Below are 12,733 nucleotides of genomic sequence, written 5' to 3'. Positions count from 1 at the left end.
TGGCAGGGAAGGAGAAGGTGTTTGCTCCTGTTCTGACCAGATGCCCTCGGAGGAAGGTGTGGAGTGCATCTGGGAGAATAGATACTTCCCACTGTAGTGGCAAGACCAGCACAAAGACATGGGACGAGGTGGCCACAGGTCCGAGGGAATAGGTGGACCTGTGGGAGGCCAAGTGTTCTTGGATTGGAGGGGGGCAAGTGTCAGAGACAGACCTAGGAGACTCTGGGCAGTGAGAAAATAAATTGCTTTAATGGGAGACTTTCTAAAAGGGCAACTTTGTTTCTTGTGCTATTCAACAGTCACTTTTCCTGACTAGGGGTTTCTTAAGGGTACACTCGCTGAATCCCTTGCCCCACTACAGCAACTAAGACATTGTTCTGACACAATAATTCAGCTCTTCTAGGGCTCCAGAGGCATGTCTTAGCATCAGGAGGCTGGCATTAGTGGGAAGTCAGTCCAAAATATATAGTCCCTGGGCATGTCAAGGCCTAAGGGGGGGGGGCAGGGAATTCTCTGGTGACTTGGGATATTTCCCCACGGAGAGAAGGGGACAAATCACATTGAAAATTCCACTCTGGCCTTTACCAAGAAAACAGGCACTTTGGTATTATATACAGGGCCAAGGGGAGAGGAGGTGGAAGGGAAATTGCACTTAATTACAGTAGTTTATAGTTTACACCCATTGGACAAATTTACTTCTTTAAAAGAAATCTCAGAATCATTAGGGAAGGGCTCGGGGAGGGAGCTGCTGATATTTACAGTGTATCTGGCTCAGTTCAAGGCACATGCGTCCTCCTCTCCTCGTGAACTCAGTAACAGATTCAAGTTTTCACATCAGTTTGTTCAAAGAAAGAGCATCGTGTCGACACTACGGTTTTTCTCTCTCCCTCTTCCGTGGTTTCCAGTCTTCCACATGGAGGACAGGTGGGAGAGCATGTCATCTTGGGAGAGGCATTGTGACAATACTGTATAGAAGGGAAGCTGGGCTTCAGGCAGTGGCTCCCGGGAGCGGATTGTCTGCGGTGCCGGCAGGATGTCCGGGAAGCAGGGACTCTGGCTGACACTCGTTGCGTCACCAAGCTTTTCTGTGGTCACTGCCCAGAGGATGATGGTGTGGAAAACAGGCTTCTGGTTGCCGGACACAGAGTCAGTGGTATGTGGATATCACCAGGCTTGGAGAGGACACTGCAGAGAGAGGGGTAGAGACAACTCAGGGGGGTGCACCAGGCTGAGCAGCGTGGATCAGTGGCGTGGCTTTGCCAGGGGAGCTGAGCCCCAGTTCAAGCAGCAAAGAGCCGGGGGCAGAGGGGAGAAGGCAGGGCCCTCCTGCAGGCCTGGTTCTGCATTGTTGGGCCTGAACCACTCTCTAAGAAAACCTGGATTCTGCCTTTTTCCAGTCACTTCAGAAAAATAAACTGCAACACTTAGGGCCCCAACCATGATCTTTATCCTGAATTTGGGCTCGTTGGCCAGTGAGAGTGGAGCTAGGATAAGCAAAATGAGGTTGCACCGATGGATGAACAAAATGAGGTTGCACTGGTGGCTGGTGGGAAGGTCCTGCCTTATCCTGAGTCCTCTCAGAATAAGGTTCCCAGACTCTAGACTTCTTAAACTTTCCCACTTGAGACCCCCCCTGCCCCCTCCCCCGTTTTTTTAAAATCTAATCAATAAAAAGAGTTAATTTTTATTTTATTTTTTTTCTTTTCCCCCCATTTTTTTAAACCTGAGAAATGCAACGTAGACAAATGCTGCTAGAAAAGTCTTGAATTTATTATATGGTTAATTTTGAACTAATTTTTGATTGATGCTTGCTCAGAAACCTTTCACAGTTGCCCATTCTTCTGCAACCCCTACATTCTGTGACACAACTTCATATGGAATTGCTTCCTGTTAGCTGGGAGCTAGACCATCAATCTTTGAATTTCTATGACAAGTACCAGAGATCTGGTAAGCAAGTAGATACTCATTCAGAGGCCGAGGATGAGCCCGGAATCTGCACACATAATCAATCACACATAAGGTTATGTAATGTTGCTGATCTACTTTGAGCCAAAAGGTTTCTAGATGTCAGAAAATTGCCACTCACTCAATGAAAAAGAAGAATGAAAAATGGCAGAGAGTTTCATACAGTTTCTTACTCTTAGGCCAAGAAACTCAGGACCTGAGAAAGGCTCCAAGGGTCAAAGGCCTATGATGCCAGTCGCTGGGGTCCCCAGAAGAGAAGGAGAGCCCCTGCAAAGTCCATACCCCACCCACCCCAGGCAGCCTTCCCCTGTGGAAACCCCATTCATTTCAGCTGTCATGGAACATCATTCCATTTCTTTTGTATTTGAAGGAGTCACTTTAGCTGGGGACAGTCTGAAGGCCCAGCTAGGCAGCTGAGTACCCCCAGGATTTCCTCCCTGCTGGGCCTGCAGACTGTCTACAAGATCTTCAAGTTTTATTGCTGTTCAGGCCTAGCGGTGCTGGGATAACCATGTGGTACCAGGTATGAGATTTGGGCCCTCTACATGCAAGGCAGTCCTTTGAGCCATCCTGCATCTTGGGCTGTTTCTTTTGGAGTCCTATTTCCTCCTTCCCTTTCACTTTATTGTAAGAATGATCTATCTTTTAGCTTTGCAACTAAATTCTCTTGACTCTGCCTCTTATGCTCCCAGCCATAACCCCAGATGAGGTTGTCATTCTGTTCGTCTTACAGATTGGCAAAGTAAGGTTCCAGGTGAGCCAGTGAACTGGCCAAGGTCTCAGACCTGGCAATGCCTGGCTCCCTCCCTGCCTGTGTCCTTTCTCTGGTACTCTGAGGTCAGGAGACTCCTACTTGCTTTAAACTCAGAGTGGCAAGCCTGTCTCTGTGCCTCCTATCCTCAGCTGAAGCACAACAGAGGCCATGGAGTCACTCAAGGGACTGAAGTCCCCACAATGCTTGGGGCTACTCTTTGCAGTCCTGTGCTCGGCAGAGACCCCATGCTAGATTGCTCTCCACTAGTCTTCCCAGTTGGACTGGACTGTGCTTTGTATGAGAATGCAGGGTCTAACCCTTTAGCATTCTTGCGACCCTGACTGGGAGCCTCTGATACCCTGTGCCTCCTCTTCCTCCCTCACACTCACTCTCAACCCCCTCTCACAAGCTTTTTTGCTTCCCACTATCAGCCTTCCCCCCTACCCTACCTCCCCACAAATTTCAGATTTCAGGAGGAGGAGAGAGAAAACGGCTTGTGACCTTGCAAGTTTCAATAGGAGAGCAAACAAGGAGGGCCGATAAGGAGACGCCAGCAAGATTCTACGACCTGTCATTAGGACGGGGCTTCCCGGCTATCACATGTTTGCTCACATAATAAAATGGTGGCAGAGCCCTAAATGTTGTCCAAGGAACTAGAGCTATTTGCCCCCTTCAGAGTCTAAACACAAACATCTGATAAGGAGGGTGCTGTGGGTCCTGAGTGCCTGAGGCCCTTCCCCAGAGGGCTCTGGCTGCCAAGGAGCCCCTGGTCTGAAAGGGGGTGCTGTCTGTGGAGGTTCAGGACATCCTCCTCTTAAGAGGATTTGTGACCTAAGGCTGCTGAGCAGTTAACACTTCTCGGGGGTCTAGTGTGCCCAGAGTGCAGGCTCAGTAAAGCCCTCAGTAAGATTCTGACCCCAGCCCTTGGAGGTTTGTAGTTGGTTCATTCAGCGCATTCTTGAGTGGTTCTATATGCTGCACCCCTTTCTAGGTGCTGGGAATGCAGCTGTCAACAACATCTTTAAGTTTTATTGCCAGTGTTTGCTGAGTAGACCTTGTGCACATCCTCAGAGAATTTACAATCCAGCAAACGTTCTGAGCAATAAGGACAGACAGGCACACACATCGTGCATAGGTGCAAACATACACTTGTAGGTGGAGATGGATGAGCCCTCTAGATCAGTGTTTTTCAGTCTCAGTTGGCCATACAACCCCACTGTGGGCCCCCATGATATTCTAAGGGAACCCCAGGTGAAAACTGCATAAATGGAGGCCATGGCAGGAGACTGGGGGACCCACTGAAAGGGCAGGGAAAGAGCCATAGTCAGAAAGAGATCAAGAACAAGGGCATCTGACACTGTGGGACACAGACCTATATGGGGTCATCTAACTTAAAAAAAATTGTTCTGAAATAAATTTAGGTTGTATTACCAGTCAGAGTTTGATGAGTATACCTATAGACTCTGGGTCACATAAAGATTTCTAGGACAAACATGAGAGTTGGTCTACAGAACTGAGCATAATACAGCAGGGGGGCAGGGGAGGGGGAAGTGAGGATTGGGGATGGAGGGAGGCGGGGACATGGGGACAACGGTGGAGGGAAGCAGACACACTGGTGGAGGGTTGGAACACTGTATGCACAAATTCCTGCCATTGGCAGTATTGTAAATCGTAGTGCTTCAAATAAAAAGCAAAAATTCCTGGGCCAAAAGAGGGTGTGAGTGCAGCGTTAAAAAAAAAAAAAAAAAGCCCTGCTCGGGGCTGGAGCAATAGTACAGCGGGTAGGGTGTTTCCCTTGCACTCGGCCAACCCAGGTTCGATTCCCAGCATCCCATATGGTCCCCCAAGCACCGCCAGGAGTGATTCCTGACTGCAGAGCCAGGATTTGGCCCTGAGCATCACCGGATGTGACCCAAAAAGCCAAAAAAAAAAAAAAAAAAAAGCCCTGCTCTAGAAATGTCTGCACAGCAAGAAGTTAGGGACTTAGAAATGGGGAATGACTTGAGGGAAAGGATCAGGAGGTGACACTCGCAAGCCTTCCCAGTGAGGTGAGTGTGGGCTGAATGGAATGGAGGAGCAAACAAATGAAGAAGAGCATTCAAGGAGGCTCCCAGCTTCTGAGACTGCAAATGTTCCAAAAAGGTCACAAGCAGGATTACTTCAGCTCTGGGCTGACTCAGGATGAGAGACAGAGGGAGGAGAGGAAGGAGGCTGAGCAGAAGTCTGACCACATAGAGCCCTCGACGTCTCTATGCCAGTTGGGCTGCCATGAGAATTTGTTGGAGAGTTTTGACCAGGGCATGGCTGGGTAAATGATCGACGTCATTTTTAAAGAGATTATTCTGGCAGCTGCATGGAAACAAGAGTGGAGGAGGGACTGGGGAGTTTGGGGCAGTGCCAGTGATAAAAGAGACACAGAAGGACTAGAAGGATGTGGTGGTGAGAGGTCCCCAGGTTTGGGGTGCATGTAGAAGACTCCCTATTGGGGCTGGAGCAATAGCACAGTGGGTAGGGTGTTTGTCTTGCATGCAGCTGACCCCGGTTCGATTCCCAGCATCCCATATGGTTCCCTGAGCACCTCCAGGAGTAATTACTGAATGTATGAGCCTGTGCATCTCCGGGTATGACCCAAAGAGAAAAAAAAATAAAGACCCCATCAGCATTTGTAGATGGGCTGGAAATAGAAAAAATCCAGAGTACTTGCAGGTACCTCACCTGAACTTCTACCATTGTTTTGGAAGTGGAGAAACTCAAGGAAGAAGCAATCTGGGTTGGGGGATAAGGTGGGGTGAGGTTCTATGTTGGGCATATTCAATTTGAGAGGTTTATCAGACACACGAGGCCTGTATAGGATATATGCCAAAGATGCACTGGATTTGTGAATCCCTTTAAAGGGGACAGAGGACAGGCACCATCAGAATACTTGATCCAAAGCCAGTGCATTGGAGGAGATTCTGTGAGATGAGCATGCAAGAGAAGAAGCCAAAGAGTAAAACTCCGGATCCCTCCAGCAATAGATGTGAGGACGATGAACTGCATGTTGGGCAAATGAGGAGAGGCCAGAACCCTGGGAGGGGAGAACTGAGGATGGGTGATGTCCTAATAGCCAAAAGGAAAAAGATGGAAATGCCAGACTGTGTCAGAGACAGAGACTGAAAAGTGGACCCGAGAGATAAGATAGGAGATAAGGTGCTTACTGCACACAACCGCCCCTGGTTCTATTCCTTGTAATAATACTGTTCCCAGAGCACTACCATGGATGTATCCTGAACAAAGAGCCAGGAATAGCCCCTGAACACAACCAGGTATACCTCAAACCCTGGAGTGGGGGAGGAAGAGAGAGAAAAAGAGCAAGATTGAGAGAGAGAGAGAGAGAGAGAGAGAGAGAGAGAGAGAGAGAGAGAGAGAGAGAGAGAGAGAGATTGAAAAGCAGGTATGGAAGTATTAGTGAGCCTAACTAGGGTGGTTTTAGTGGAGTGTGACGATAGAGTCAGCTGGAGTTGAGAGGGAATATAGTAATTCTCTTCTATTGTTATTAACTTGCGGGAGGTTATAGTTCCATTAATTAAAAGGAGTAATTATAATTCAGTTTTACAGAGGAGGAACTGAGGCCTAGAGAGATGCTAAGGAAATGAAGAAATGGTCCAGGGACCAACAGAAAATCACTCTTTTCCATCTCCTGAGTGGCACCAAGGGATTTAAATACCCTCTGTCTCTTAAAACGTCTTTTGCTCGAGTATCTTGGGGTTGTCAAGCGGGGAGGTCAAGTTTAACCCAGCAGCCAGGGACTGGATGTTTCCTTTGAACCAAACACTGAGCTAAGTATCCTAGGATTCTCACTGCAGCTTGTCTTTCCTAGGCTGCCAGAAAAGAAGAATCATCGTTATTTTACCATGAGTGAAGAAATGGAAGCGTGGCCCGGCTAAGACCTGTCACCGAGGTCACACAGGAGAAAGCCTGAGTCGTCTCACTCCCAGGTGCTCTTGCTTATCAGGACCTGCTGCTCAGCACTGCAAGTGGCTGGAGATTAACAGCGAGGCACCCCAGACCAGGCACTGCTCTGAGGCCTTCTTCTGACCTCTCCATAAACAAGGAAGCAAAGCATTGGGCTGAGGGTTGTGGAAACAGGAGTTGGCTCACAGCCTGCCCACACTTGTTCTGAGGTCAGTACTTGTTGCGGTCTTGTCTCCAGACCCCTGGGGCATTGTTTTGCAGAAGCTTGGGCACATACCCATTCAGAGAGTAACCTAACTCATCAGACCCTAGGGTAAAGAAGGGGGTTGCAGAGCAGAAGCTCTGGACAGGACAGATAGTAGCAACTGGAGAAAGTTCTGGCAAGAAAGTCTCAGCGAGAGGTTCCTGAAACCTGATCCACAACTGGAAAGACTGGGATCAAATTCAGATGCTGGCATTAGTCTTATATTTGTATAACCTCGGGTCATTAGTAGGAGAGCTTAAGAATGGCTACTGGGCGTCGTCCCTACACCTGCCCCATATGAATCCCAGCAGCCGCAAATCTCCAGAACCCAGTGAAAAACCCAGGTACCCGGGAGCAATGACTGAAAACTCCAGGCCTCAAGGGATCAGGGATGGTCTCTCCTTTTCATCTCCCCACCCCTTCGGGGTCCTGGCTATCATGCCCACAAACTGCCTCTGGGTGCCATTTAAGCACATTAACGGCCATGATCCAGAGACTCACAAATGAATCTCAGAACCAACTGGCTTGCTGCAAAGATGTCTCTGGACCCCAGTTACTTAAAATTTTAGAATTCCAGGAGCATGCAGCCGCAAAGGCAGCCGCACAACAACTCATGTTATTCATAACAAGCAATACAAAATAAATTATCTAGCATCTGCCTGTGGTGCAGGCTTGAGTGGTGGTGGGAAACTTCGAAATAATGGTGGTGGGAAGGTGTAATGGTGGTGGAATTGGTGCTGAAATATTGAATGCAATCAATCATTGTGGACAACTTTTTGAAAAATAAAATAAAAAAACAAGTTTAAAAACAAAAACAAAACAAAAAAAGAAAGGCTATTGGAAAGTGAGAGTTGTTTCAAGCATTTGTAATGAGAAGATCAAGCCTGGAAGTTTAGCTCCAGATTTATTATCTACAAAAACTTGGCCACTCCCTGTCCCACCTGGGAACCTCAATTTTTGGCCCTAAAAACCAGACATAAAAATATCATTTTTGAAGGATGAATGGGAGGGTTCACTGGGAAAGGTGAGATGGAAAACCATCCTCCCTTAGCACTGCCAGCTCTCTGGGAAGCACTAAAGTCATCCAAGCTCTGAATAAATGAATGACTCTGCATGAGTTCAACATCAACTGTCTGCCAGGTTAAGCACAAAGAATATGGGTACTTTGAAAGGTCCCCAAGCTACTTGCTTTTCCACTTCCCCAAGCAATAGGTGAAGTAATGTGCATGTGCCTGTAGGAGAAGGGTGAGGAGGGGATCCAGAGCCAGGCTGCAGAGAGAGGGAACACTTTCATTCTGCTCCTAGAAAATTGGATTGTCAACCTCCTGTGACCACATGGAGGTCGAACAATGAGTCAAGAATGGAAGAAGTGGATGGAAAAGATGTGTTAAGGAGCGGGAAGAGGGAGATGGTGACTATTTTCTGACAATGTCACTTACCTGACAATAATGGCCTGACTCTTTAGGCTGCAGGACCAGTCTGTGAGGTGAAAGTGCTGACCCCTAAGCCCCCACATACAGATAAAGCAACAGAGTCTTAGTGAATTCACAGCCCCAAAGTGAGGGAACTCAGATGAACTCAGATCTGGCTTCTTGAAGGCATTTTCTTGGCCAGGAGGTTGTCCTGGAAAGGTGACACTGACATGGGTGGGCCCCATGGCCTGTTCATTGCCACCATCAGCAGAGAAGAGTGTGTAGCCCTGGGGCTGGCTGACAGGGGTAGGGTGTTTGCCATGCATGTGTCCAACCCAGGTTCTTTTTTTCTTTCTTTTTGAGTCACACCAAGCAATGCTCAGGTGTTACTCCTGGCTCTGCACTCAAGAATTACTCCTGGAGGTGCTTGGAGGACCATATGGGATGCCAAAGCTCAAACCTGGGTTGGCTGCGTGCAAGGCAAGTGCCTACCTGCTATATTATTGCTCTGGCCCCACCACCCCAGGGTTTGATCCCTAGCATCTCATATGGTCTCTCAAGCCCACAAGGAGTGATCCCTGAGTGTAGAGCCAGGAGTAAGACCTGAGCGCCACCAGTGTGTCCTACAAAAATGTTTGGTAGGAGAGACAGAGAAAGAGAGAGACAGAGCAAGAGAGAGACAGAGCAAGAGAGAGAGAGGGGGAAGAGAGAGGAAGAGAGAAGGAGGAGGAGAGGTGGGTGTTGAAACATTAAATGACTAAAATTCAATCATGAACAAGTTTGTAACTGCGTATCTCATGATGATTTAATTAAAAACTAATAATTGTAAAAAAAATAGTTTTTTGGTGCTGAACTCTTTATTCATATCTAGCATAGGGATTCTCCTTGACACCTGAGCTCCCTGATCCTCAGTTGATGGTCTTGCTAGTTTTGTTTGTAAAAGAACACTTTATTTTGTTTGGTTTTGGTTTTGAGGCCTCACCTGGCTGTGTTCAGGGCTTACTCCTGGCTCCATGCTCAGGAATCACTTCCAGTGGGCTTGGGGAACCACATAGGGTATCAGGGATTGAATTAGGTTGGATGTATGCAAGCCAAGCACGGTACCCACTGTAGTATCTCTCTGGCTCCCAAAAAAGAGTAAAACCAAGACAAAGCACAATTGCCTAGTGAGTGACACTCACTAAGATCGTTGACTTGAGAAACAGGGCTTATGTGGCACCTCTGCTCATGATCACCCTTTCTGCCCTCCTCAAGGGCTCTTCAGGAAATGCTGCAGCTGCAGTGATTCTCTATGTGTTCCAATATTTTGCAGATAAAACAATGTGGGGGCTTCATTTTAAATATTTTCTTTCTTTCTTTTTTTTTTTTTTGGTGAGGGAGGGTCTTTGAGAGGGGTCTTCCAAGCAGTGCTCGGAGGCTCTTTGTCAGTTAGGTTGTGGTTCAATATGAGTACCCAAGATTGTGATGCAGACCTCAGTAGTGCCCAGTAGTGCTCTAAGAGTCACTCCTGGAGGTGCTCCAGGGAACACAAGCTGTGCTGGGAACTGAACTGGGGTTGGCCATATGTAAGACACCTTATCCCTAGTACTATCGATCTGGTCCATTAAATTGTTAACTCTTATTCTTGACTATTGAAGACCATAAGAGCAGCAATTGCCATGGGTATTTTGTTTTTCTATGGGACAACATCCAATGTTGCCCCAGTGTCCAAGAGGCACCCCTGAGGGTGCTGGGGGGGGCACAATGTCGGGGAAAGAACTCAAGACTTAGCACATACCTATCACTGAAGCTCTTATCCCTGGCCCTGACATGGGTATCTTCAAAATGGATATCAGAGGAGTCTCCAGTTTGAACCAGTCTGGAGGTTTAGCTCTAAAATGTATCATCTAGGTGACCTTGGGCCCATCACTCTCCATCTATGAGCCTCAGTTCATGTCTTTGTACTGTGTAGGAGGTTTTGATGAAAAGAAAGTGAGCAGAATAAAATAGAAAGTGCTAATGCAGGGCTTTGTCCCCACTGAGTATAACCATCCCCCTCATCCTTCAGGCACTCAGCATCTGGGACGTGGAGGCAACGTCGAAGCCATTTGAGAGTCGCTCCTGCAGCTTCCAGGTCAGCTGACCACAGGGACCAGTGGAGGGGAGAAGCCATCTGGAGGCCGGGGCAGTGTCTCGAAGAGCATCTTAAAGTATTTTTTATTAAGAGACTATTTCCTGCATTTGAAGGACTTGTTTCAACAAGCAAGCATCAAAGTCCGCTTGGGAAAGACAGGAATAATTAATCACAGCCTTGTCTCGGGCTGACCAAGCGGCAGATGGATTGATAAACCTTTCAAAGGGGAAGGTATTCCCAAGGAGGGCTGCTGCGCCTGGCTGCCCCCGATGGAGATTTGTGAGCCCAGAGAAATGTTTTCTCTGCTCACTACAAAGAGTGGGAACTCGCATGGGGAGTCGGAGGGCAGGGCAGCGGGGGGCTGGAGGGGGCCTTTCATCTTCCATTGGGTGAGAGAAGAGTGGCAATGCCGGTCTCACACACGTCTCCCTTACTCTCTTCATCTCCAGAGCCGAGCTGCTGGGTCGGTGGGACCTGTCCGAGCCCGAGTCGGACCAGGGACTGAAGCAACCTGACCTCGTCAAATCCTGAGAATGAGTCTAGCTCTCCAGTTTAAAGATGAGGAAAGGAAGATGGGGTGGGGTGGGGGAGTCAAGGTCACAGAGCAGAGGTCACCTGCTCTGCCACTGCAGGGGGTGGTGGGGAGAAAGGGAAGAGCAGAGAAGCCCCAGCCCATGAGAGAGCCGGAGGAAGTGCGAGTTACCCTGCGCAAAGGGACGAGAGGCCTCCCCAAGACTGAGCTGGATTGTGCGTTTCTGATGTGAAGTTCAAGGTTGTCTCCAGCTTATCTAGTAATCAATGAGGGCCAAACAGTTCCCACACTGCAGGGACCCCAGCGACTGAAAGGTCCTATTGTGTCCCCAGGAATGGCCCTCCACGTGCAGACACCCAGTCCTGTTTTCTAACTCTCAGCAGGGCTGTCACAGTCTGGGATCCAGGTCCCCACTGTGTCACCTTACTGGGGGTGGGGATCAGTCAGCAAAGGAGAGATGACCACTCTACTCTCCACCCATCAGGCTCCCCAAGGATTTGACTCAAAGCATCTCCAGGCAACATGGGGTGAATGCAGGCCCCGGGAAGGACTAAGCTGACTACTACTGGGTTCCCTCAGAGGGGTCACTCTCTGGCATTCCAGGCTGTCACAGACCCAGGATGGGGGTGGGTGACAGGTCCAGCGTCGGACTCCTCAACCACTACTCACTCGCATTGTGGGTTGTAGAAACTGCTTAGGAATCCTTCCTGCATAGGGAGAAACTCCTAAGTGCCCGGCTTCCCGAACCTTCCTTGGGAAGGCCTTTTCCATGGGTCACTGGTCAGTTGGTCAGGCCCACTTATCCTCCATACTCAAGACTCTGCATATCCAGGCTCCAGGGGCCAATCACTTCTCAGGGCTCATTTGGCTTTCCCACGTGGAAGCTGGGTTGGGGGTGTCCATAAGACCCTTTACCCGACAGCCTGGCTTTGCCCATGACCTGGGGATCCCTTTAACAAACAGCAGGGAGCCCTGGGAGGAGCAGGCTTGAGGCTGGCTGGCCTTACCTGTTTGCTGGAGGACATGTTGGTGAGCGTGCTGATGCTGCTGGTATCTGTGACCACCATCGCGGAGGGAAACCGGGAGGTGTGGGAATACTGGGGGGGCTCCTGCTTGTGTGTGTACACTGGGGAAACAGCAGAGACGAAACCAAGGTCAGGTTACACAGGTGCGTGCACAGCTGCAGCCCCCACGGCCTGCTTCCCTGGGGCCCCGGGGACAGAATGGGCCGGTGGCAGTGTTTGGGAAGGCAGGTAGATGTGGGAGAAGGCATGGCTATGTGACTATTGGTTTTTAGCTATAAGACTTTAAAAGTGTATAATTCAGGTAATAATGGTTCCCTGAAAGGAACCATAAAGGGTTAAGTTTATGGTATTGAGGTTACTGCTCACCCCCATCAAAGTGCCAAGAGCCCCCTCCCCCACCACCATCCCTCAGTCACCTCTGATCCCACTGTCATTTCCCCACCACCTTCCCTCTATGGTTTGGTAACTATTTTTGAAATTCAAATGGCCATTTGTTGAAATCAAGGTACTTAACTTTAGCTTTCCTCACCTGTACAATGGGAATGATACTTCTGTAAAATTACAGAAGCGACTACATAGGGTGGACAGCACTTCTGTGATGGGAACATTTCTGCCTCCCTCGGGTTTATGTGTGTGGGGGGGAGGGGTGGGCAGTGGATGAAGAACAACTGCCAGTACTCAGGGGCGCCACCACTGGCTCTGTGTTCGGGGACCACACCTGGTGGTGCTTAAGT

At 48.9% G+C, this 12,733-nt stretch overlaps 1 protein-coding gene across 2 annotated transcripts in view; it reads right to left on the bottom strand.

Annotated features, from left to right (window-relative positions):
• Positions 1-1,147: 1,147 nt before the first annotated feature.
• HNF1B (HNF1 homeobox B) overlaps positions 1,148-12,733 on the bottom strand; it is a 64,990-nt gene continuing 53,404 nt past the window's right edge. For both annotated transcript variants that reach the window (XM_055133031.1, XM_012932809.2), the window contains one exon: positions 1,148-1,185. In XM_055133031.1, coding sequence (XP_054989006.1) covers positions 1,148-1,185 — 38 coding nt within the window. The remainder of the gene's footprint in view (positions 1,186-12,733) is intronic.

This window comes from Sorex araneus, chromosome 3, assembly GCF_027595985.1.
Source record: "Sorex araneus isolate mSorAra2 chromosome 3, mSorAra2.pri, whole genome shotgun sequence".
NCBI lineage: Eukaryota > Metazoa > Chordata > Mammalia > Eulipotyphla > Soricidae > Sorex > Sorex araneus.
The sequence above is the reverse complement of the archived record's forward strand: the minus strand, read 5'-3'. Positions and strand labels throughout refer to the sequence as shown.